This window comes from Erigeron canadensis, chromosome 4, assembly GCF_010389155.1.
Source record: "Erigeron canadensis isolate Cc75 chromosome 4, C_canadensis_v1, whole genome shotgun sequence".
NCBI classification, from domain to species: domain Eukaryota; kingdom Viridiplantae; phylum Streptophyta; class Magnoliopsida; order Asterales; family Asteraceae; genus Erigeron; species Erigeron canadensis.
The window spans coordinates 34,160,227-34,186,291 of NC_057764.1; the positions used below are offsets into that span (position 1 = coordinate 34,160,227).

At 31.9% G+C, this 26,065-nt stretch overlaps 3 protein-coding genes and 1 long non-coding RNA gene across 11 annotated transcripts in view; 3 read left to right on the forward strand and 1 right to left on the reverse strand.

Moving 5' to 3' along the window:
* The window catches only part of LOC122596335 (magnesium transporter MRS2-3-like), a 28,823-nt gene extending 19,888 nt beyond the window's left edge, over positions 1–8,935 (forward strand). Inside the window, exons 1-16 of one of the 7 annotated variants that reach the window (XM_043768893.1) lie at positions 231–417; positions 664–946; positions 1,054–1,199; positions 1,441–1,517; positions 1,697–1,819; positions 2,146–2,248; positions 2,395–2,432; positions 3,034–3,135; positions 3,297–3,383; positions 3,484–3,639; positions 3,818–3,889; positions 3,968–4,116; positions 4,217–4,330; positions 4,430–4,487; positions 5,604–5,683; positions 7,483–7,671. In XM_043768893.1, coding sequence (XP_043624828.1) covers positions 834–946; positions 1,054–1,199; positions 1,441–1,517; positions 1,697–1,819; positions 2,146–2,248; positions 2,395–2,432; positions 3,034–3,135; positions 3,297–3,383; positions 3,484–3,639; positions 3,818–3,889; positions 3,968–4,116; positions 4,217–4,330; positions 4,430–4,487; positions 5,604–5,683; positions 7,483–7,573 — 1,509 coding nt within the window. In that variant the 5' untranslated portion in view covers positions 231–417; positions 664–833 and the 3' untranslated portion in view covers positions 7,574–7,671. Of the gene's footprint in view, positions 1–230; positions 418–663; positions 947–1,053; positions 1,200–1,440; positions 1,518–1,696; positions 1,820–2,145; positions 2,249–2,394; positions 2,433–3,033; positions 3,136–3,296; positions 3,384–3,483; positions 3,640–3,817; positions 3,890–3,967; positions 4,117–4,216; positions 4,331–4,429; positions 4,488–5,603; positions 5,684–6,191; positions 7,308–7,482; positions 7,687–7,797; positions 7,927–7,998; positions 8,160–8,245; positions 8,445–8,548 lie in introns of those variants that run through there. The other 6 variants (XM_043768894.1, XM_043768895.1, XM_043768898.1 and 3 more) reach the window with 6 other exon arrangements.
* Positions 8,936–11,755: 2,820 nt separating this feature from the next.
* LOC122596273 (magnesium transporter MRS2-3) lies at positions 11,756–14,224 on the forward strand. The gene is made up of 6 exons (XM_043768823.1): positions 11,756–12,236; positions 12,628–12,867; positions 12,976–13,104; positions 13,215–13,378; positions 13,464–13,668; positions 13,785–14,224. The coding sequence occupies exons 1-6, from the start codon at positions 11,817–11,819 to the stop codon at positions 14,085–14,087; spliced, it is 1,461 nt and encodes a 486-aa protein (XP_043624758.1). The 5' UTR covers positions 11,756–11,816; the 3' UTR covers positions 14,088–14,224.
* Positions 14,225–14,936: 712 nt separating this feature from the next.
* On the reverse strand, positions 14,937–15,888 carry LOC122598560 (protein SOB FIVE-LIKE 5-like). Of its 2 annotated transcripts, none has more exons than XM_043771153.1 (2): positions 15,476–15,888; positions 14,937–15,365 (listed from the first exon to the last, which is right to left on the reverse strand). In XM_043771153.1, the coding sequence occupies exons 1-2, from the start codon at positions 15,773–15,775 to the stop codon at positions 15,198–15,200; spliced, it is 468 nt and encodes a 155-aa protein (XP_043627088.1). In that variant the 5' UTR covers positions 15,776–15,888; the 3' UTR covers positions 14,937–15,197. The 2 variants fall into 2 exon arrangements, with proteins under 2 accessions (XP_043627088.1, XP_043627087.1); XM_043771152.1 differs by having other exon boundaries at positions 15,446–15,888.
* A 9,073-nt stretch (positions 15,889–24,961) lies between these two features.
* LOC122598431 lies at positions 24,962–26,019 on the forward strand. Its single transcript, XR_006323617.1, has 2 exons — positions 24,962–25,223; positions 25,703–26,019. It is a non-coding gene; the product is annotated as an uncharacterized LOC122598431 (long non-coding RNA).
* The last annotated feature ends 46 nt before the right edge of the window (positions 26,020–26,065 follow it).

The following is a 26,065-nucleotide window of genomic DNA, read 5'->3' on the forward strand; positions in this document are numbered from 1 at the left end:
CCCTAGTACTCTAGATAAACTACCAATAAATTTTAAACTATCAATAGATTTTATGATACTAACTCTAAAACCTTGGAAAAATATATACTACAGTATACGGATTACATCAACTATTCTAAAAATCAATAAATTTATTATTATTATTATTATTATTATTATTATTATTATTATTATTGGAGAGCTGGCATGTACTAGACTAGATATACTAGACTAGACAGATACCCAGTGGTGGTAGTGGCCGTTGCCTGTAGTGTAGGATATTTTAAGTTTTTTCAGAGAAAATTTGGGGGTGGGTGGGGCATTTGTTTTATATAATACTAGCAAAAACATGATCGAGAGGGGTCCTGTTCAGCTGAAGTCGAGCCTTTGACTCTGATGTACATGACCTAACTGGTATTTCCACGGTCGTTTATCGAGGTAGGTTTCAAACGAGGTCTCTTACCATTTAGGCCAGTCGCCTTGGAAATGATTATATTTATTCTTAAAGAAACATTCTTTGTCAATATTCCTGTTATACTATGTACAAGATTTCTACTGTAGTTGAAGCCATATGCCATTTCCTTAATCAAATTACTATGTTGACTTTCTCAATTAACTAGCATTCTTCATTGATCGTTGTTGCGATTTCTTCATTTGATTGTGTAATGATGGTTCCACATGCAGATTGATATTATAATATAACTGTACTAGCGATTGAAATCAGTCTAGAGCTCTAAGCCTTGCTAAATACAAGTTAACATTTTCCATATATGTTTAAAAGGAGACTACAATCATAATCTCATCTTCCACCTTGGAAGCACTATCACAGGCCCAGCAACAGTTATTTCAGTCCGATGTTGTTTGCTGTATTTCTTCTGTTAGTTTCGTTGGATGGCATCAAGTCGCAGTTTTTGGTCAAGACACTGCCAGGCTTGGATGGTGATCTTCCATTCACCCTTGAAACTGGGTAAGCTCATACTTAATTAATTTCCATTTAATTATGACTACTCTTCTTTTTAACTTTGGTCTATAATTACGGCGAATATATATTATATGCCAACAACGTGGTTGAAGTTACATCGGGGTAGGAGCGTCTGACGACGAGCAGTTATTTTACTACTTCATTGAGTCTGAAGGGAACCCAAAAGATGACCCTCTCATGATATGGTTAACTGGAGGCCCTGGTTGTACTTCTCTTTCTGGACTTATGTTTGAAATAGGTATTTCTTGCATTTGTAATTTTTTTACCAAAGTGGCTTTTAGTTTCTCTGTATCGGAGACAATCCTCACAATCTAATGTTTTTATTTATGAGTCAGAAAATACCAGATTGCAAGAAGAAATTTTTTAATATGTTGCTAACCTTTCATCAGTAGCAATATATTGCAGCACTCAAAGCTCAAAAACAAAGTTTTGTTGTTACCTACAGCAATAATGCATGTCTGCTTTATAAATGTGTGCAGGCCCATTCACTATTAACTATGCAATCTCCACTCTGGAAGAACCGATACTTGAGTTAGTCCCTTACAGTTGGACAAAGGTGTGTAATTGTTACCCTCTTTTTTTGCTTTCGTCAATGTGCTCTGCTGAGTTACTTTAATAAGGATGTAATGATTTCATGACTAATGTTTCCCATAACGTTTCTAATAAACATGTCAGGTTATCAATATCTATATGTTAACACTGACTTTTTTGATATAATGAAATCATTACTTTTAGGTGGCCAACATTATATTTCTTGATCAGCCTGCTGGGTCTGGATTCTCCTATGCAAAAAGTCCTGAAAGTTACATCACGAATGATACATTATCGGCGAAGCTGGCTTATAGTTTTCTGAGGAAGGTACTGTTATTTTCCAGGTGAAAGAAATTATATGGCTCACACGGGGTGGGTCGATAGGTATCCAATTGTGGTACCGGGGCTAGGGTTCCCCCCATTACCCTTTTTTTTATAATTATATTTCCGTTTTTCCATAAATAAGTAACATGTACTATTTTGAGGACAGACACACATGTAACACAATTACAATCCTTCAAAACAGAGTTTTTGCTTATGATTTATATTAGAGTTGTCGCCAATCGATGGACACAATTTATACATTGGAGCAAATTGCAATTCATCTGTGTTATAACAAACTAAGATATTTGCTTATTATGTCTACCTTGCAGTGGCTTGTGGACCATCCTAAATTTCTCAGCAATCCACTATATGTTGGTGGTGATTCCTACAGTGGCATAATGGTGCCACTGATTGTTCAAGAAATCTATAATGGTATGCCCAAAGACTTTTAGTCCCCTGCATTGGAACTAGTTACCAAAAAAGATTTGCCCTCCAAGTTTCTTTGAACTAAATGAAGTCTCTTAAGAAAGACAAATTAAGATACATATGTTTCAGTTTCTTGTTTCCATCTTTAATAGGAAATGAAATTGGTGAAGAGCCACAGATGAACATCAAGGTACAAGTTTATCATTCAATCTTCTTATTGGTCAGGACAGGTTATTCTATTTCTGAATTACAATGCTAATTAGAATTGCACTAGATTATGATTATGTTGATGATTTCTACTTTTGCTGGGGTAATTTTTCCTTTATCAAAAATAAATATAAATAAAGATATAAGAAGAAGGTTCCACTAACCTTTTCAATGAAAACTTTTGACCCATACTCGGTTTGACCTGTTACCCAAAGTCCCAAACCCACCCGACCTTCCCATTTTGCCATGGCTACTTTCATGCACCACATATTCACCTTTTTTGTTTGAAATGGTCTACGTGCTAATAAACTGAGAAGTCTCACTACTGATGTCCATAATGAGACTTGAACCCATAACCAACAGTAATTATTCACTTTTTTTTTGTTTCTTTATTTTTTTGAACGGCATATTATTCTACTCCTACCCCTAGGACTCTCGAAAAACCCCCTATCAATCCACCCCCATAAATGTGGGAAGCGGGACTCGAACGCAGGTGGTTCCTCCCAAGGTTAAAGACCTTACCAATGGGCCACCAACCCCAAGACTTATCCACTTATTTTAAAAAATATTCATTTTCAACTTAGGGGTATGCAGTGGGTAATCCTGTAACTGATACAAGTGGAGACTATAATTCAAGAATCCCATTCGCTCATCGTATGGCACTCTTATCAGATGCAATCTACCAGGTAATGAATCTATTACATTTGATTTGTCTGCTTTGAGTATTTGAACTTATATTGTCTGGCTAATGTGCGCCCAGACATCATTTTATTACATCTTCCCGAGCTTCTGCTTGAACCAAAGAAACCTAAAATATGCTCATGAATTAAAGTTTACATTTTTGCAGTCTGCTAAAGAAAATTGCGGTGGAGAGTACTTGAATGTAGATCCCAACAACAGTCTGTGCATACATGCTCTTCAAGCGGTAGATAAGGTACTAGAGCCAAATTCTGATTTGGGTTATTACTTATTAGCAATAATCTCATCTACAGCTTTTATGTTCATTTTAACAATTTCTTATTTTTGATCTGTAGTGTCTTGAACGAATTAACTCTGCCCAAATTTTAGAGCCTGTTTGTGACACTTCGAATACCGTAAGATCTAATCTCTCTAGGAGGGAATTGAGAGTTTTTGACAAAACCTCTTTGGATGCCCGGTTGGTACCTCAAGTTCAGAAACGATGGTGTCGAGTATTACTCTCCCCCCCTCCCCTCTCTTTATATCTCTCTCTCCCCTTCCACACACAAAATATTTTTTTTCCTTCAGTAGATAATACAAGTATGATGGTCATACAGAAAGTTTTTATCAATCAATCACTCTTAAACGTAATGCCTTTTTATAATATTTGACTTCCAGACTTATTTGTAGGATGACAAGGATGAATATACAGCTGCTTGGGCTAATAGAAAAGATGTGCGCGAAGCTCTTCACATCCATGAGGTTTGTAGTTAACAGCAAGTTGCAGTCATTTTCATGATAACCATGTCTAAAGTATAAAACTGATCTCATAACCAACAGGAATTCAACAATATTGAATGGGTGCGTTGCAATAAAAGCATACAAGATTCTTCTTCTATGGAAAACCCATCTTACACATGCAATGTCCCGAGTGTTGTTGGCTATCATAGACACTTTGCTGATAAAAAATGCCGAGCTCTTGTATATAAGTAATAGCCCGTGACTGTCCTTATACATGTAGCATTACAGATTTTGAGCGCAGAGCATAACCATTAGCTTTTGCCTAATTTCCTTTCTTAATTTGAACAGTGGAGATCATGACATGCTTGTCTCATATCTGGCTACGTTGAACTGGATTCAATCACTAAACTTGCCAGTCATAGATGATTGGAGACCCTGGTTTGTTGATGAACAAGTAGCGGGGTTAGTTTGAGTTGTCATCTCACAACAGCCTTGACAAGATTAATGCTTTAAAAGTAAAAATAGTACTAGACACTATAATGCTGATACATTTTCTTGCAGATACACCATGAAATACATAAATGGTGCCGATTACAGCTTAATATATGCTACTGTAAAGGTGAGAAAATCTACTCCAAAATTTTCTATTACTAGCTACTTGATAATTCGTACGTTGATTTTGTAAATGTTCTAATTATTTGTTATATATAAGATCATGAAAAATATAAATTGGTTTAACCTCTTTCTATGAAAAAATATGGTGCTGTCACACACCCAATTTGGGTGAAAAATCCCTCATATGTAAAACATGGGGGCTCATCTTTTATTCATTATACAAAAAAATAATAAAAATTTAGTATGTGAGGGGGTTTTAATCCAATTTGGGTGTGTGACCATATTCACTTTTCCATCCATATATATATATATACACACTAGTCTTAATACCCGTACGATGTACGATAGTTATATAGATTGTATCATAAAGAAATTCGAATATGCCTCATACATGATTCGTGATTGTGAAATAAATTGGTAAAAGTAAATCGATGATCGAAACTAAAATACGATAAACAGTAATGATAATTAGAATATATGTTTAGTTAGAGTTTTGGATTTACCTTAAATTTTTAGAACCACATCAAAATCGAAACTTGTAAGCATAGTGGATGATGACAAATAGTATTGTGATTTCGGATGGTAAACTCAAAATTTTGAAGTCTTAATGTTAATAACTTATTATAATTAATATAAGTAATAGGAGTTCAATAATTGAGAAAGAAAAAAAGACAATTTATTAATGAGAAAACAATCAATCAAATAAGGTTATGATGTCTTTTGTATTAATAAGCCAATAGCTATAGTTTAATTCTAAGTCTAATAGGTAATTGAATTTATATACAACCAAAAAAAGCTAATTTAACATAATAAATAAATTAAAAGGACACGTGTCAATCAAGGATTACGCCACGTGTCGTTTAAAGAACATGTCAATCCTGTTTTAGTTTATTAGTAGATATATGAGGTTAGGAAATATATGATTGTTAGATACCTAAGCTTGGGTATAGAAACTCCCACATGTTAGTATTTTTTTAAAAACATGGGGTCAATCATTTATTTATTATACAATAAATATTAAAAAAAAAAACTAGTATGTGAGATGTTATATAGGTATCTAATAGCAACAGATTGACTTTTCTCTCTCTATGTATATATATAATATTTGTCATTATTAAAGGGAGGAGGTCACACAGCTCCAGAATACAAACCTAAAGAATGTTTGAACATGTTTATAAGGTGGCTTGCCGATGATACTTTGTAAGTGACCACTGTCGAGTTTGATGTTTATATCTGATGTTGTATGTAATATATATATTCATTATATGTTTGTAATTTGTTTTGATTGCTTACATGCTTATTGATTAAGACTTCAGAGAAATTATATATGAGGTTAAAAAAAGAGGATAAATGTATTGATTGAAGTGCACCTCATGTAACGGACCTCATGTAAAAGTATCGCTGTTGTACGTAATACTACTTCTTACATAATATTATCCCTGGGGCAGATTTCATGTTGGTCCTAATTAGTCTTCTCTTACTAATAAACCTCTCCATCTTTCTTCCCCCTTTTTCTTTTGATTTGGAATATGGGCGTTGCATATGGTTTCTCACTGGCACATTAGCTTGTATCTCTTCAAGAACTACCCCTCACACTAAGGCCTCTTCCTAACCGCCTCTTCCTCACCATTTTTTATTCTATTTTATTTAAACCCCTCACACTACTGCTCCTCTCAGCCCCACACAATGCTCTTCGAATCAGTTCTTAAATAGGAAGGGGGGAGGAAAACGACGAGCATGAACTACCCGCTAGCAATAACTTCCTCCACGAAGGACATTTGGACGAGCTCGTCCATCATCTACTACGAGCGGCTAAAACACATGTTTGGTTGGTGTACTATTCACATTAAAGGAATGAAATACTATCTTCATTATTTTTCTTTCAAGTTTTCTAATCAATACCGTCTCATGCTCCGTTGCCATCTTTACCTTTGACTATGTATGAGACACATGTATTCATCATAGAAGTTGGTTGAAGCAAACTCAGCCAAAGGAAGGTAACGAAGATTTGACAGAAATACGAGACTAAATACTTTTCAAGCTAGGGATCTCCTCCAAATCTGGTGGCATGGCAAGGAATTGAAAGAAATACATATATACCATGTGTAGTCGGTCACAAACATATATTGCTCATAGTGATTGGTGAAATGAAACCAAATTTATAAAGTAGAATTGCTTTTTTGGGGATATATAACTTAACAACAGAGGGCTGCTAATTAACAACGGTGATAACAAAGACATGCATATAGACCGTCTTTTGTAGTTTTCTACGCATGCAGCTGGTACATATTAATTTATTCTTTCGGTGGCATCGATCGATCGAAACAGCTTACACAGGGCCAATATTATTGTTAGGATCCCAATAAAATTTGATGAGAAGTAAATCAAGTAATCAACTGCTGCTTCTAAAAAATAATCAATCATGACCACCCTCCCACAATCAAACAATAATATTCCTCCAATAATTATACATCATCCTGCTCTTGTCCGTAAAAAGGCAACGGCAGTAGTAGTAAGGCCATGGCTACTTCTAGATTCCACTGGCCACGCTCAAATCATAGAAGCCGGGAAACACATTATCATGCGTCGCACGGGTCTGCCCCTTCGTGATCTCCGGATACTTGACCCCATCCTGTCATACCCGTCAACGGTGCTAGGAAGAGAGAGAGCAATAGTCATAAACTTGGAACATATAAAGGCTATAATAACAGCACAACAGGTTTTTTTGTTGAATTCTAAGGATCCTTCTGTTGCTCCTTTTGTCGATGAGCTTCAGCGTCGTATTTTATGTCATCATCAGGCTATCACTGCTACTTCTGATCATGTTAGTAGTTTTTCCGGAATTTTTATCTTTTTTTAGCTTGAAAATGAAAATTGTAGACTATATAAATGTATTTAACTAGTCACGTTTAGTTATTTTGTTTCAACTTCAAATCAGTCTATTGTGTATCCGATATGTTTACAAATTGATAACTTTGAAACTTTTGTAACTTGTTTAGGAGGAAATGGTGGATGGTGAGCCACGATCAAGAGAAGTTAGTTCCCCAAGAGTCGGCACGAGTATCGCAGGGAGTGATGGTCAGGAGGTAAAAGCTGATGGAAAACATTCTTTTGAGAAACAAGATGGGCCAAAACTGCTTCCATTTGAGTTTATTGCATTGGAAGCGTGCCTTGAAGCAGCTTGCGGCTCCTTGGATAATGAGGTGAGAGGTTAATTCATCATTTCATCTGTTTGTTTTTGCCTGAATCAGTTTTTATATGTTGAAGTAATTTTTGCTCTTTTTTTTAATCTTTGTCATTGTATTCTAAGTTAGGCTAAAACATTGGAACAAGAAGCACATCCAGCACTTGATAAGTTGACCTCAAAGATTAGTACTCTTAATTTGGAACGTGTTCGCCAGATTAAAAGTCGTTTGGTTGCTATTACAGGACGTGTTCAAAAGGTCCGTTGGTTGTTTGGTTTAAGCTCATATAACTTCAAAGCAAATGTTTATGATGGATGAATATTGATTCAGGTTAGGGACGAGTTAGAGCAATTGCTAGATGATGACGGAGATATGGCTGAAATGTATTTGACTGACAAGCTGGAGGAACTGCTTGACAATTCTTCGTCTTCTTTTGTTAACGAGGAAGATGCCATTGATGAAGAGATCCTTCAAACAAAAATTGATGATAGGTTTGTGCTTTGACTAATCAGTTTCTTGTGATACTGCTATGCTTTAATCTGAAAAGAATCTTAGCTAGTGTTATATATTATGTTAGAGTTGCTACCGAGAGTTTAATAGATGTGAATGTTGATGAACATCTTTATCGAGCTGATACAATTGGGAGAGACAGCCAAGGGACCCGAACTAGTACCACACGAAGTGGTAATAGCAAGCACTTTGATATCGAGGAACTTGAAATGCTCTTGGAGGCTTACTTCGTTCATATTGACGGTACTTTGAATAAGCTGTCCACAGTATGTGTTATTCATTAATGATTAAATGAACTTTATATTGGATTTGGGTTATTGAGATACCATTAAGATTATAATTATGCATTTTGTGTCTTTTTTGTGTGCAGCTGAGAGAGTATGTTGATGACACAGAGGATTACATTAACATAATGCTTGATGACAAACAGAATCATCTTCTGCAGATGGGTGTTATGTTGACAACCGCGACTCTGGTGGTGAGCACATTTGTGGTGGTTGCGGGAGTGTTTGGGATGAATATTACTATTGATATGTTTGATGATAAAACTGAGGCACAGAGGGAAGTTGGTATGCCTAAGTTTTTATGGACTGTAGGCGGTGGTGCAACGGGTAGTATCTTTTTATACTGCATCGCCATTTTCTGGTGCAAGAGCAAACGGCTTTTGGAGTAAGCGCTCCAAAGTCTCAAAGAACAACCCGTGTATGAATGAATATATGTATGTATACTATATTATAAAGCAGATTTTCCTTAGATTTTCAACATTGAACTTAAAATTTTCAATATTGATTTTAAGTACTTCCCCAAAACGTCTCTCATATCTATTCTATATTTATCTAAAATAACTATAATACCTTTTCTCTCTCCTCAAATTTTAACCAATCATCTTTTTTCTCTCTCCTCCCTAAATCATTTATTCCTCCAATTTATTCAAAATCATTTATCTCAAAAACCGTACATCGATAAATTATAAAAATTGTATGGGTGTTCTTAAAATTTCATGCTCTTTCATTAGAGATATCATTCGATATACTTTCGACAAATTTTTAAATCCGAGGGCGGAGCCCGTACGGCTAAGGCATTTGACTATCATACTCTATGACCTAGGAATTACCACCACTATTTCACCGCCGCAAATCGCGGGTACTTGCTCTCGTATGCTATAAAACCACCACCAAGGTGGCCTAATGGTCAAGGGCCTTGATACCCCCCTAGAGGTTTTCAGTTAGGACATCCTTAGGTAAACATCTTGCGAGTATACCTTGATTAAGCCGCATACATGTAAGTGAAAAATACACCGTTCATCTCACTAGTCATATATAATCTGCTCCAATGATTTATGTTAAAGAATTGCTTAACAAGATCAAGCTACCTGATTGTAAATTCAATATAAGGTTTATGTTCTAAGCAAGGCCGGCTCTACAGTACACTTAGGTTAGGCGGTCGTTTAAGGCCTCCACTTAATGAAGGCCCCAAATTTTCAGCTTTTCGAGCTTGGATATTCTACTTTTTGATGATTTTGTGATACTATACTATGTTTTTTGATTAATAAACTAAGTATCTTATACTTAAAATTTGATTATTGAGGTCAAAATAGAAAAGAAAAAAAAAATTCATAAACTCATATATGATTTCAATGGAGGAATGAAGAAGTGTTGAAGATGACTAAAAATGTACAGTTATACTTTATTATTACTTAATGTCATAATATTCTATTTAAATTTCATCCAGGCCATATTGTTTTTGATTTTACCAATTTAGACCCTTTATAAATAGAACATGTTTTTATCTATTACCCACTATGGCACTGTGCATGATTTTTATTTTCATTTTCATTGTTTATTTGATGTAAGTGGAAATTCACAGTTCTAAAAATATAACTTTACGATGTGTTCGCATTTTGTTGTTCCCTTTTAGTGCTACTAAATATATATTCTTTTAACCCTATCATTTATAACTTACTTTGTTAACTTTTGTCCATCTCAAGCTCCCATCTCAAGCTCAAATAAACGTTAAAGTTTTTTTATTAATACCTTTTATAAAAAGGCACACAATATTAACATCGCTTAAGGTCATCAACAACATTAAGCCGGCTCTGGTTTTAAGCTTATGTATGCACATCACTTTATATAGTTTATGTATAAGGATTTATTCATAGCAACTATGTGAACTTGCTTATGGAAATGTCTTTTTATGGAGTGCTAATAGTGCTATCATATATTCATATAGTCTTAAAAGGCCTTCTCCAACCCAATCTTCAATTTGACATATTGAACTAGTCCAAACACATTAAACTCAATTTTTACAACCCAACACATTAAAATACAGTTTGATCATGTCACATCACATCTATATTTAGGGGATGTTTGGTATTGGGATTACAAAATAAAATCTGCGTTTTCAAGATAGATTATGCATTTTCAAAACTGCGTTTTGAAAAAGGATGTAGGTACATGCTTCTCCAAAACTGCGCTTTCATAGCCGATAATCACTTTTTCATACAAACACTTTTGTAGATTATTTGCGTTTTACAAACGCAATAATCAAATAATCACTTTATAACTCAATCCCAAACACCTTCTTAATTCAAAAACATTATATTAGATATACATACATACACATATGGAAGAAAAAAAACGGTCTACTTCTTTGCCACATTTTTAATGTGTTCTTCAACAAACTGAACCAACATATCGACTAGTACATTGATATTAATAAAAGTTATTTCTTCTAAACTTTAATATACCAATTAAAAAGCTTAATTCTTTTAATTGAACTACCAAAACTTAATTTACATAAAATTAGACTTTCAAACTTTAGACTTTTTACAATTTTAATAAGTTTAATTTAATTATTAATATTAGATTGTACTATACGAAGTATTTCAATTTGTATAATTTAAATTTAACCTAATAAATTGTAGAATTTTTTAGATACTAAATTTTAGTTTTAGATTAATTAGCCTTATATTAAGTTGAAGTTGTAGAAAATTTTCAGATAGAACAACATAATTACAGTACGAGAGCAAGTACCTGTGCGTTGCGGCGGTAAGATGGTGGAGTGATACCTAGGTCAAAGAGTATGATAGGTTATAGGAGTTGATATGTCATAGAATATGATAGTCAAATGCCTTAGCCGTACGGGCTCCGCCCTCGGATTTAAAAACTTGTCGAAAGTATATCGAATGACATCTCTAATGAAAGAGCATGAAATTTTAAGAACACCCATACAATTTTTATAATTTATTGATGTACAGTTTTTGAGATAAAAGATTTTGAATAAATTGGAGGAATAAATGATTTATGGAGGGGAGAAAAAAAAATGATTGGTTGAGATTTGAGGAGAGAAAAAGGGTATTATAGTTATTTTAGATAAATATAGAATAGATATGAGAGACATTTTAGAAAAGTACTTAAAATCAATATTGAAAATTTCAAGTTCAATGTTGAAAATCTAGAAAAAACCTGCTTTATAATATAAGAAAAATTTGCTTTATAATATAGTATAGATAAGTAATTGGCTTAGCCTTTCAAAGTTTTACTTGATTCGTTACCAAAATATTTCAATTTTATTTTACCTAAATAAACATGTGACACCAAAATCTATCAATAAATAAAAAAATAAAAGAAAAAAAGACAATGAGAGTCACTCATCCACCGGTGGCCGTCGCATTCGCCGTCACACCGGAAGACACCGCCGCACATTTAAACATCCCAGGACCAGGCGGCCTCCGCAAAAAGGCAACAGGAGTAAGACCATGGCTACTTCTAGATTCCACAGGCCAAGCTCAAATCATCGAAGCTGGAAAACACGCTATCATGCGCCGAACGGGTCTACCCGCCCGCGATCTCCGGATACTTGACCCGATCCTGTCGTATCCGTCAACAGTGTTAGGTAGAGAAAGAGCGATAGTTATAAATTTGGAACATATAAAAGCTATAATTACAGCACAAGAAGTTTTGTTGTTGAATTCTAAAGATCCTTCTGTCACTCCTTTTGTCGATGAGCTTCAGCGCCGTATTTTGCGTCATCATCACGCCACTACTGCTACTTCTCAGGTTTATTCTCGATTTATATTTATATTTATATATATATATATTGTTTTGTTAATTAAATTTTGATTGTGCCCTAATTTAATTGTGAATTTATTGCAGTATGTGTATTCTAAATTATTGTTATTGTATGTATGTATGTATTTATGTATGTATGTGACGCTTTATAATCTGTAAAACTGATGACGTGGCGCATCGAATATAGTTTTGTAACAAACAAATGATATGCTATTTGATGAATGGTATTCGATCCAATCTCTGAATTTTTCGTTTAATGCACGAATCGATGTTGGTTTGCTGATCCAAGGTTGAATTTTAGTGTCGTTATTGTGAAATCACGTATCGGAAGATTGTGGCTAATATACATGGTCTGTTGATGATGTTATAACTTGTTTAGGAGGAAATGGTAGATGGTGATACTGACTGGACACATTTGTATGATTTGGGTGAGCCACGGTCAAGAGAAGTTAGTCCTCCAAGAGTAGCTGCTGCCAATACACCAGAGAGTGGCGGTCAGGAGGTTAAAGCTGATGGAAAACATTCCTTTGACAAGAGGGATGGACCAAAACTTCTTCCGTTTGAGTTCATTGCACTGGAGGCGTGCCTCGAGGCAGCTTGCAGTTCCTTGGATAATGAAGTGAGTGAGAGGTTTTACGGCTATTTTCTTGTTCCATCTAAACTAATTTATATGTTTCATTTGATGTTCTTTGGGAGTTTACTTTATTGTCATATTATACTAATTTAGGCAAGGACATTGGAGCAAGAAGCACATCCAGCACTGGATAAGCTGACCTCAAAGATTAGTACTCTTAATCTGGAACGTGTACGTCAAATTAAAAGTCGCCTGGTTGCTATCACTGGGCGTGTGCAAAAGGTTTGTGGGTTCAGGTCAAAATGGGTCATTGCATGTTTGCTTTCGTATTGGTTTTTAAAGAATCAGATTATTTCTTGAGAAGTTCTTATGATGGATTCATGCTAATTCAGGTTAGGGATGAATTAGAACAATTGCTGGATGATGACGGCGATATGGCTGAAATGTATTTGACTGACAAACTGGAGCAACAACTTGAAAATTCTTCTTCGTCTTCTTTTGTTAATGAAGAAGATGCCATGGATGAAGAGATTCTCCAAACAGAATTTGAGGACAGGTTTGTGTCATGATTAAATATTTGCTTGTTATGCTGCTATAATTGATTCCGAGATATTGATGGCTTTTTTTATTGATTATATTAGAGTTCCTGCTGAGGGCTTAATTGATGGGAATGAGGATGTAAATGAACATCCTTATCGAGCTAATACACTTGGGAGAGACAGCCGTGGGACCCGAACTAGTACAACACGGAGCGGCAATAGCAAGCACCTAGATATTGAGGAACTTGAAATGCTTTTGGAGGCTTACTTTGTTCAGATTGATGGTACTCTGAATAAACTATCTACGGTATGTATGATTCACAAATGACAATTTTAGTTTTTGTGAAATACACTTTATATCATTTGTGAAGGAAGGTGTGACTGAATTTCCATTCAGATTATGATTGTAGTTTTTGTGTGCAGCTGAGGGAGTATGTGGACGACACAGAAGATTACATCAACATTATGCTCGATGACAAGCAGAATCATCTTCTGCAAATGGGTGTTATGTTAACAACTGCAACTCTGGTGGTGAGTGCATTTGTGGTGGTTGCTGGAGTGTTTGGAATGAACATTACTATTGAATTATTTGCTAGTGACACTCAGGCACAGAAGGATGCTGGTATGCCGAAATTTCTATGGACTGTGGGTGGTGGTACAATTGGCAGCATCATCTTATATGTTATTGCCATTTTTTGGTGCAAAAGCAAACGGCTTCTGGAGTAAATGTCTCCAAAGTCTAAATAAATAGTATAGCCAGTGGAATGCATATGTATATGGTCACTCATAAGAAGATTGTTTATTGGATGCTAGTATGTAAGTTGTCTTTTAGTTCTATGAAGCTTTTAACCATGAAAAACTCATCTGTGTGTTTGGTTAGTACATGATCGTATCCTTAGTTTTGAGTGTGAAACGCCCCAGTGTATTTTTATTTGGAGTTTTTATATGATGCGGAAGCTTACCTTAGACCAGTTTAACTGGTTATGGTTTCAACTACTCAAAGACCTGAAATACCATCCTCTCTTGAAAACATTATGGAAACCTACTCTCTATTTTCAGCATGTGGGTTCTTTCTCCTAGAAGATGCCAACCTTGCTTATTGTCATATTTATCGTGTATGAAATTTAGGTCTAGAACTCATACTGGTCCGCACGAATATATATTAAGGTTGATTGTGGCAAAAGGTTAAATGAGTTCTAAAAGCTATTTGAGTAAAAGATCGCTGTTGGGAGATACAGAGTGGGCTTAAGACAGTCCAGTATGCTGTGTTCCGAGGGTAAATGAGCTCGAGTAGGTCAAAGGGATTTATAGAATTTTGAGGGTAAATGAGTGTGACCTTAGACAAGTCCCATTTAAATATAGTACGACTACATTATATGCCTAAAGGTCGGTTGGTTATGGTGTTGAGGTTTTACCTGGAACTCAGTTTTCAGTTCAAGTCTTGGCAAAGTGGTTTTCATCTTCAAGGGATTTATTTAAGGAAATCTGCTCAACTAGGGGCTATCTAACACAAACTCGGTTAACGCTTCTTGACATTCGCAAGTAATTCACACCTTTAAAAAAAACATTATATGCCTAAGATTTTTGCTACTCAATAACCATTTTTTCGGATATAAATTTACACTCTTTTTACAATAAAACAAAAGTAATGACATAACTAGTTCGATATATTGATACAGATTCTCCTTCAAAAGATATACAAAGCATATTTCTCTAACTTGCTATCCGCTATTATTTGGCATTTATGGGCTCAACGCCTCAACGGCATCTCCTTCTTTCATAACCATATGGGCAAAACATGCCGTTCTTACAAAGATATGAACAATATTGCATATTTTAAACTTTAAAGGTTGGACATAACTGGTTTTGTTGCGATTGAGTGGCAGAAACAGAGGAGTCAAAAAGCCCATATTGATCTTGCAATCTTGATTTACTCTTGATTTGATCCTTTGAATAATCTACGATAACGTTATCACCCTTCATTATATCTTGGTTATCTCCCACCTGTGATCAGTACTTACAATCATTAAACATTTTTATGATAATTATGTAAGTCAAACACTTTGTTTAAGTAGCAATAGTACATGAAGATACAATGAAAGAAAGCGGAATACATGAGAGAAGTCAGAGAAGGAAGAGCTAGAGGTGTCATCAATATAACAAGGCAAATCTTGAATCTTTTTTGCATCTTTTACAATCTTTTCTTTTTTGTATTCATTAAAAGCACAAGTATTATTACATTCTTGTTCTTGGTGTTGAACATATGGTGGACCTGAAGATGCATCTGAAACCATTGACAAATCATCATCTTCTTCTTCTTCTTCATCGTCAACAACATTTTTGGATTTCTCCAAGTAGAAAGTCCAACCAGATTCACCCCCACTGCTACATTGTGAACCAAAATTTTGGTCCATATTTTGCAAGTTTTGTCTGAAAAGATTTGAAGTTTCCAAATGGGGTTTTATTGTTTTGTGATGCTGTTTGAAGATATATTTAGAAAGATGACTGAGGAATAAGGTAATGTATGAGGGTTAGGGGGAACACAAAAGAGCCAAAATTCTAGACTACTTTTGTCTTAATGTATAGCAATTGGGGGGCTAAATATGATGGTGAACCAGTAAGTGCCATTTGGCACCCTACAAGGATGGCCATGTGGCATCATTATAATCTCTTAACATGTCAATAAACGATAATCACATGTTTGATCCTTATCAAATGTTAACATAAGTTCTGACTTTAACTATGTGATCATCTTTTGTTTAAGATTTATGACCATTCATACTACTAGCCAAAAGGATTCTTCTGTAAAGTGTTTGATACTTGCAGATTTTTATCAATTTTTTGTTACAAGCTATGATTTTAGTGGTGTATTTTTATTTATTTTGAACGGTATTTTAGTGGTATATTTAACTTTAAAACGTATAACGATATTAGAAAATTGTGAGATGTAAATTTTCCAAATATTCATTTCGTACGAATATGCTACTACTTTTATATCGCATTCATCATCATATATAGTATGGAAAGAGGTTCACCATATATGTTACATCTGTATGTGAGCCAATTATTTAGAGTTAACGTGTTGTGTAAAAACAGAATAACTAATATAAAGTACACAGATAATGAGTTTGGCTAATTCGGATATTCAAAATATATGTTATATTATGTTAACAAAATAAAACGCTAGACTGATAGGAACCGCTTGATCTCATGCACCAAATTGGTACCCATATAACCCTCGGCAATGATAGTATCAAGGTAAGTCAAGTACTCAAATTCAATTATGCCTCTGGCAAGATTGGAACTCAAACTGCTCCTAGAAAGTGACAGCTGGTATTATATCATACTAATATGCATTTGATAAAATCGATTTTACTTGAAAACTTTAATAGTAACTAAATCAATATGATTTTAATATTCAGCAAGCAAAATATAAAATATGCTCCATCTGTTTAAGTATCAACATTATTACACTTTTAGATTAGTGTGTGGGGTACGTGTTTAAGGAGTTAGTGTTATAAATGGTGAGTCCTAGTCTAGTCCTGATATTTATTTGGGGGAGTAGTGCTTGATTAGTCTTTTGCTGAGGTTTTGCTGATATAAAGCTGACATAAACTAGTCTTTCTAAAGATGAGTCTAGGCGCTGGACAGATTAAGAGTATATGTAGATAGATACATAGTTATTGAACATATATATGGATAGATATAGATAGATAGTACGGCGGGGGGTGTGAAGTGATGCTGAAATTTGGCATGGACAAGGCACAAGGGAATCACATGGTGCAGAGTTTGGCACTGTCTGTTTAATTACACATTCTGACATTAATTCACTTGTTATCAAACATGTGTACACCTTGCACGATCCGACATATCCCAAACCAAACGCCATGGCTAGCTTGGGTTAAGTTATAATGTGTTAAGCACCACAACATTTTGTACGAGTCTTCTTGAAACTAAAATATATAAAATTGCATTTTGTTTTAAAGTTACTTCAAGCAGTTTAACGTAATTGAAAAACCGTGACATTGAGAAGACAATTACTTTGTTATTCATTTTATTTGTATTAACTAAATGTGGTTTTTGTTATTGACATACATTTAAAACGAAAAATTCTTGACATTTATTTCAAAATCTACAAAACAACCTTTTTTTGACAACTTAAATTTTGTAGGTAACTTAATTTCAGTTTTAGCACTTAATTAAGCTCTGAAGTAAAACCCAACAACAAAAGATTGGATTTAAAATTTATCATTGGTCTCCTAACATAGCTTAGAAATAACATAGTTGCTATAATTACAAACTCACTTGCTTGAATTTGAATCTATATAAGAATGCGCATCACTCAGACACTCACCATTATATTTTATGCATTTGGGCCAAATGTTACTTACCTAGTTACCTTACCTTACGTCCTTACCTATAAAAAAAAAAGTTATATAGATATGGGCCTTGGCAAAATGAGTGCGAGCCTTTATTTTGGGTCGCGTATCTATCCAGGTTATATTTAATCTGTCTCAAAACATGAAAACGTTAAGAGCCGTTTGGAGTTTGGACTTGATCCAAATGCGTGACATATATTGCATAGATTTTTTTTATTTTTTAAACAAGACTCACTAGTATATCCGGTCATCTTCACACCAATAGAGAAAATTAATATTTTTATTTGAAACTTAAACCATGACCTCCCTGTATGGTTTACCCTTTAGTCTAATTCATTATGTAAGGTAACCAACACAAATAAAATATAATCATACCACCAGTTTTCCAACTCGCCCATTGCTCGTATATGTTATTCATTAACGGTATTCGGCAATTTTTATGGTGATTGTTCATTTTAATTTAGTAGTGCAGAAATATCATGATTTGTTACATTCATTTTATTGTTTACAAATGACAGGAGGTCGTGCATACAATGTTTTAACTGGACAGAAAATCCCTTGCAAGATAGATCCCAATTTATATTTTCTAATGAGAAATATGTACGCCGAGAGATCTAGAAAAGGGCCCACTCTAGAAGTGGAAATTAAATACCATTGACCATCTTCAAAAATGCTTAGAGTTGAGAACTCGAATATGAGACCTTTTATGATTAAGAGTATTTATGTTGTCCGATTCTCCTATTTTGTAATTACTGACAATTTATGTTGTTGTTACATTGTTCGAATATATATATTAAGGGACGTACTAATCGCTAGTGCATCAATGTAATTTTCCATTTGTACACGGTTACATCATAAACTTTATTACTGAACATGTTGCTTATTGAACTTTTCAAATTTTGTACACGGTTAAAACATAAACTTTTTTATTGCATTGGTTACTCATCGAACTTTCAATATTGTTCAGGTAACTTTCAATAATTTGATACACTTTTTGAATCTTTATATATACTAAAAGACAACTACCTAATAGCTTATTAATCAATCACAAAACTTGATTTCTTATAATTTAAATTTGTTGATGTCATAAATAGTTGTATAAATTAATTAACATAATTAAATATACACGGTTTGAAAGATCCATTCCTATCTCAATTCCAAATATAAATTAATTAATAATAACATAGTTACATGGAGTTTATCTAATTAGGTTCTATGTAAAATAAAACAAGTATTAAAGTAAAATAAATAAAACAATAGATTTTTCTTCACTAACAATCATTGTGCATCATTAAAATCATCGTGTATCAATATATATGTGAATCTCCGTGCATCAATTTTATCATGATCTAAGGGTCAAAATCTTGTCTTATTTGTTTTACTTTTAAAATTGTTTTACAATAACTAACCCCTATCTAATTATAACATATCAAAACAAACATATTTAAGATCTAAATCTTTATACACGTCCTTATTTTTATTTTTATTTTTGATTCTTCTAACGTCCTTACTAATTTTACGGAATTCACTTAACTTAATATCTTCTTTATAAATATATATATATATATATATCTTTATCTTTATATATACTAAAAGACAATTGAACTAATAGCTTATTAACCAATTACAATCATCGATTTATTATAGTTGACTTTTGTTTTCAATTTTGACTTTAATTTACATTTGTTTTATTTTTCATCACAAATTTATCTTTTTTAACCAATATTTCTAATATAATAAACAAATAATATAGTTAACGTATATTAAACAAAAGAATAGTTAATATATATTCAATAGAATAATACTTAATATATATATATAGTACGTTTTGTCATGTAAATATAAAATTAATTAATTAAACATATATAAAATTTAATGTAAATATATTAAGATTTTAAAATTAATTATGCTACATCTCTTTTTTGAAGTTTTTTAGTAATTTTCATTACACATATAAAAAAACATGTAAAAATGAAAAAGTCTCATTAATTACACTTTTTTGTTTTCCATCAATAATTTACACTTTTTAGTCTTGAATATTTAATTTATATTTATTTCTAGCCATCAACTTGAGATGGATTTTTAAATTTTTTTAAAAAAGGTTACAAAATGTATTTATATTTAAACTTTTATAGTAACAATTATCACTCAAATCAAGAGTTCTAATTGTTATAAAAAAAATATTAAAAACAACTCTAATTGTAATCTAATTATCATAGGGCGGGTGATTAAAAATAAACTTATTCGTGTTATGGACTCGCATCATGATCAACTACATGTACTTGAATGTCAAGTACATGATCACAAGTACGTTTATATTTTAATTCTTAATTATCTTTGATAATAATATGATATTATGAGTTATGTCGTTCTAAAAAATATTACATTATAAGTACAACTGGTTTTGAAAAATTCTATAATAGATAAATTATTGTAGCATGTGGCTTGTGTAATGATTACGACAAACAATTCATCAATATGTCTCAGATAATAATGACAGTGACGAACCTGTGATAATTGTACTACAACTTGCAAAGTATAACACTTAGAACTGTATATATCTTCAAAATTATAAGCTTTTATGAATTAAATTAATGTATGAAAATCCAATATTAATAATATCGTAAATCATGTGTCTAATGTTGGACACGAGTCTAAAGTATATAGTAACTTAAACTTAAACCATAATTAATGCACATTTAATGTTGATAACTTCATAATCCCGTGTATTAAACACGGGGCTAAAATCTAGTATATATGATAATATTTGGGGTTTGACAAAGATATACATGAAATTGTTCTTAAAATATCATAGGTTCTGTCTAATAGTCGTATAGGTTGTTTTTAATTTGTATAAAAAGTTATATTCTTTATTAGTAAATTTAAATGTAGACCTTTTTATATGTAAAAACTACCTTTTGCATGTATATTATTGATAGTATTACGATTGTTATTATGAAACTGAAATGTCATTACTGACTCGTTAAACTTGAAATATGTTGTGGATAAAAAAAACAAATACGAAGTAACTAGTGTTTCTTTTGGATGTCGACATGTGGTGACAAAAGTTAGATGAAAATCATGCCTATATCGCCATCTGGCAAATCTTTAGACTTTGTTCATATTATATCAGTGGCGAAGCTTAAAATGTTTTATTGAGGGGTCGGGATCTAAATTTTTTTTTTCCTAACACAATTTTTTTTTTAAATGGGGGGTTGAAACAAGTATATCAAAAAAAATTTAAATGGAAACAATATATCCCCTACATCGCAAAAAAAATTTCGGGGGGTCGGGCGCCCCTCCCCGCCCCTTAATAGCTGCGCCTCTGTATCATATATTAATAATTTGGCACCTCTGGTAGCGGATTGGAAAATGAAAAAATTATCCTCTCTTAGTTATATAGATGGAAATGATTATTATATTTTTTTTATATATATTCTAGCTTTTAATACCGAGCAATTATTACATGATATAAAGGGAAAATACAATTAGATTACTTACCATTTTCCAATGAAGATCAGTCCAATTAACTTGTCAGAGATGCTCCCGGTTTTACCCAAGGTCGTGAGTTTGATCCCAAAACCTTGAGGTTTTTCCCTCTGAATACTTGTAACGGCTCATGGTCAACATTTTATTGTCTAGGGTACGTGCAAGGCTTTACCATTATACGGTGAGATTTTCCCGATGTCGTGTTCCAACTGAATGTTCGAAAAAAAAGACTATTTACCATCTATTAAAAAAAAACTCTAATTTAAAAAGGGAAATGATTAATCAACTTAACTCATATGCCTAAAAGTCAATTTAAAACTTCAAAAATTTGACACGTGAATTTTTCACATTCACAAAATCTCTTTTCTAATCTTATTCCTAACTTCTTTCGCATGACATAATCTTATGATTAGGTTGATTTTTAGATATGTAAATTAAATTGATATATCACTATCCATTAAAAAAAGACACATATATCATGTAAAGATTATGTTATATATTGTTTTAGTTAAGAATTATAAAACCTTGTTTAATATTGGTAGATATGGAGAAAGAAAAAAAATTTCTCAATGGAACAAAATGGGTGGGGAGGAGGGCTGAAACTGTAGCCAATTTCTTTGGACGTTTGCTGCCTCTAGCAGCACTAAAAAACACTACCCACTTGGCCATCAAAGTCTATTGGGAAATAATGGAATATAAGCATGTCATATAATTGTTTTCTTCACTCCACTTTATTAGAACATTCTCAATGCTCAATTTTTTCTAAGACAATTTATAAAGATAACGATCTTTACAAAAACATTTTTATCATATACAAACATACATGCATCATGTAATTGTATCATACAATTGTCTCTTATTTTTATAAACTTTTTCTTTTAAAATCCATAAGATATATCTTTTAAATTATATATTGAATTACATGTTTTAATATTTATTCATATATGAAATGTTATATATATATATATATATACACTAATATATAAACTAAAATAATATTGCAATATTTTTAATCGATATATGAATATGAAATTGTATTAAAAAGATAAGTGTTCTTTTAGTTATATTTATTAAATAGTTTTAATTAATGAATTTCTTATTTGTTCGTATTTAAACCATATACTAGATTTTAGATCCATGTCAAGTACACGGGTTTACATTATTATAAATATTAGATTATTATCAAAGTTTAACTATATTCAAGCTAAAAGGTTTTATTAACCCAAAAGAAAAATAGCAAAATAATAATCTTGAAAGATGTTAAGCCGTAATTAAAAATAAAGGTAGATGTAAAAAATGAGAAAAGTTGATTTTACATGCGTGTTTAGCTGGCAGAAACATTAAGTAAGTAGATTTTACTTGAAGGTTTCGGAATGAATGAATAATGGATTGAGCATTATATTTTTTTTCCCCTGTTGATAAATAAATTTACAGTTAAGTTTTAAGATAAATACATGTTATGAATAATATATTAATGGAAGCGGATTACCTGTTCATCTACTGATACTTGGAAAAAAAAGATAATAGTCCAATTACTTTTAAAATCTTAATATATTTACATTAGATTTTATTTACTTTTTAGTAACTAATTTTATTCTGATAAAACGTATAATTAAGATATATAATAGCTATTATTATATTGAATATATATTAGCTATTATTCTATAGGATATATATCAGTTATTATTAATTATCAATTATATTGGAATTAATGGTTAAAAGGTGTAAATATGTGATTGAAAATAAAAAGTGTAGATTAAAATAATTATAAATTAAGTAGTTAGTGAGAGCAAAAAGTAAATTATTGATGGAGAATAAAAAAAGGGTAAACTAGTGAGACTTTTTCTACAAACATTAATATAAATATAATATACCAATATATTTGGATAATGATTATTATGATTTTTAATTTACAAATAAATTAATAATGACATCATCAATTTCCAATTTGATAAGATCGATAGTTATGATTGGTTAATAAGCTATTAGGTGAGTTGACTTTTAGTATATATAAAAATAAAGATATTTATATAAGTTAATTACTTTTATTATTTTTACAATTGTTCGTGTGTGAAAACCGGGCTTTGTAGATAGAAACCAATTTAAATAACATTGTAAAATTAATTATTTTAGTTTTTAGTTTTTTATTAATTAAATAAAATTATGTAAGAAACTAAATCATGACATCAGCGAAAGACAATTTGATGAAATCAAACGATACGATTGGTTAATAAGTCATTAGTTCAACTGTTTTTTAAAACATATTAAAATTAAAATAGTACAATTACTATTAAAATCTTAATATATTTGCATTAAATTTAATTTATTTTTAATTAATTAATTATATGTATATGATATAACATATCATTGGATATATATTAGTTATTATTTTATTGGATAAATATTAGCTATTATTCTATAGGATGTATATTAGTTATTATTATATTTGTTTATTATATTAAAATTATCGGATAAAAAATATAAATTGGATATATATTAGTTATTATTTTATTGGATAAATATTAGCTATTATTCTATCGGATATATATTAGCTATTATTATATTTGTTTATTATATTAAAATTATCGGGTTAAAAGTGTAAATTTGTGATGGAAAACAAAAGTGTAAAATAAAGTCAAAATTGAAAACAAAAGTCAAAATTAAGAAAGCAAGAGCTATGATTGGTCGATAAGTTATTAGAGCAACTGTGTTTTAGTATAATAAAAGATATGTATACGTATGAATGAATGTATGACCATAGTAGAGTGCAACAAAATAAAAATATTTTGTAATCAAGTTTTTTATTTTTTTTTCTTTTCAGAACGATAAAAAAGTAATTACTTAAAGAAATATAACAAGGCTAAATACCAATATATACTAGAAGTACGTAGTTACCGCCTTTTAGAATCTTATCAACAACTTTAATTGCAAAGACTATAAAATTAATTAAAAAATTAAAATAAAATAATGTCAAATTACGATAAACAAAACATAAGACATATCATCACCAATATAAACCGTGTGTTATCAATTTTTACTTTGTGGTATATTTGTTGTAGCCTCATACAAGTCCCGAAGTGAAATATACCCGAACCCTTGATAAAATCCTATCTACAATCTAACTATGCTAAAAATACATATATGAGTCTATAAACCCAATATTAAACATTCATTATGATATTTTCAAATTTTTATTTATAATTTTGTAGTTGCATATATGATTTTATTAAATCTTAGAAAATATATGATTTCATTAATTCAATCATACTTTTACACTATCGTATATACAAAAACTGAATGTATGTATAATTGATTTGTATGTCATACAGGTATTAGTACTAATATATATCTACCAATAAACTAAAACAGAATAAAGATGTTTTTGAAACGACACGTGGTGTAATCTTTGATCGACACATGTCTTTTTAATTTATTTATTTTTATTAAGTTAGCTTTTTTAATTATAGAGAAAATTTCATTACATCACCCTGTGGTTTGTCATTTTATCATTTTTCGCCCCTATGTTTTTTTTATTATTAGATCACCCTATAACAATTTTTTGTATCATTACATCACCCTCCGTCCACACGCCGTTTGTCTCCCTCCGTTACCCCCCTCACATGCATACCACGTGAGGGTATTTTGGTCCTTTAAACTGTATCCTCTCCCTAGCCTTCATCAATCATCATCTTCATCATCAACAACAACCACTCAACCCAAAAAAATATTCATATTCATATCCATATCTATATCTATATATCAATCAATATCTGTATTAACCTCCAATATACCCATTATTTCCTCTCAAACAGATCAAATCTCTTCTCCACCTAAAATTTCTCTTTTTCCTTAAAATCTATCAAACACCATTTTCATCATTAAACCCTGATTTAAAAAAAAAAAAAAACCTTTAACAATAACAACACATATTGCTTTTCCTCTCCATTATTACATGCATGCCTCTGACTTTTCTTTTGTATCATTATTAAATTAAGTATGAATATAAATCTTTAAACAATGTTTTGTCTTTTTCTTTCATATAATGGAGCTGAGTATCTATATCCAAATCATTTTCTATTGTTTTGGGATTCGGTTGGGAAGGGATCCAAACAAAACAAAAAATACATTGATTTTTGCCTTTTGTGGAATCGAACTACAACAACAAAAGGAAACCTCATGAGCGAACTAAGCTTTTTTGCTTATTCCATTTAAACCACATAAAAAAAATGAAAATATCACAACAGATTTATCAACAAAAAACATACATTAAAGAGAGATGGTGGTAGTTGTTGCCGATGATGATGATGATGGCGAAATTAAAAGATACAAAGGTGGTAGTTCTCTTAGTGGTTACTGAGAATGATGAGTAACCATCGACGATGGGGTCAATGGGTGATCGAAATAGTTACCTGTTAAAATGCTAATATAAACTTTAGGGTTGTATTTGACATTATCTCTTACTTCCGGGTTAAGGTTTTATGCAGGTTTGTAAAAGAAAGAAGTAGGAGGGCTAGAGATGGACACTTTGGATCTCAAGGGTTGAAGATGTGAAGATCAGAAGATGAGGAGTATATATACTCCATTATACCCGTTTTAGGGTTCTTGAACACAAACCTAAAAACACACATATATGTGTTTCTATCTGTATTCTTGTTCCCTAAATTAAGGGTTTAAATCCCTTGTTTTGTATTAATATTTAGATTCCTGATATTGAATCTAAACTATTTTGTAAACCTTAATCTTAATAATATTGGTACTTTTGTGGTTGGCAATCGGGCCGACTAATTAAATCTATCTTAATAACAACAATAATAATATTTGTTGTTGTGTTTCTGG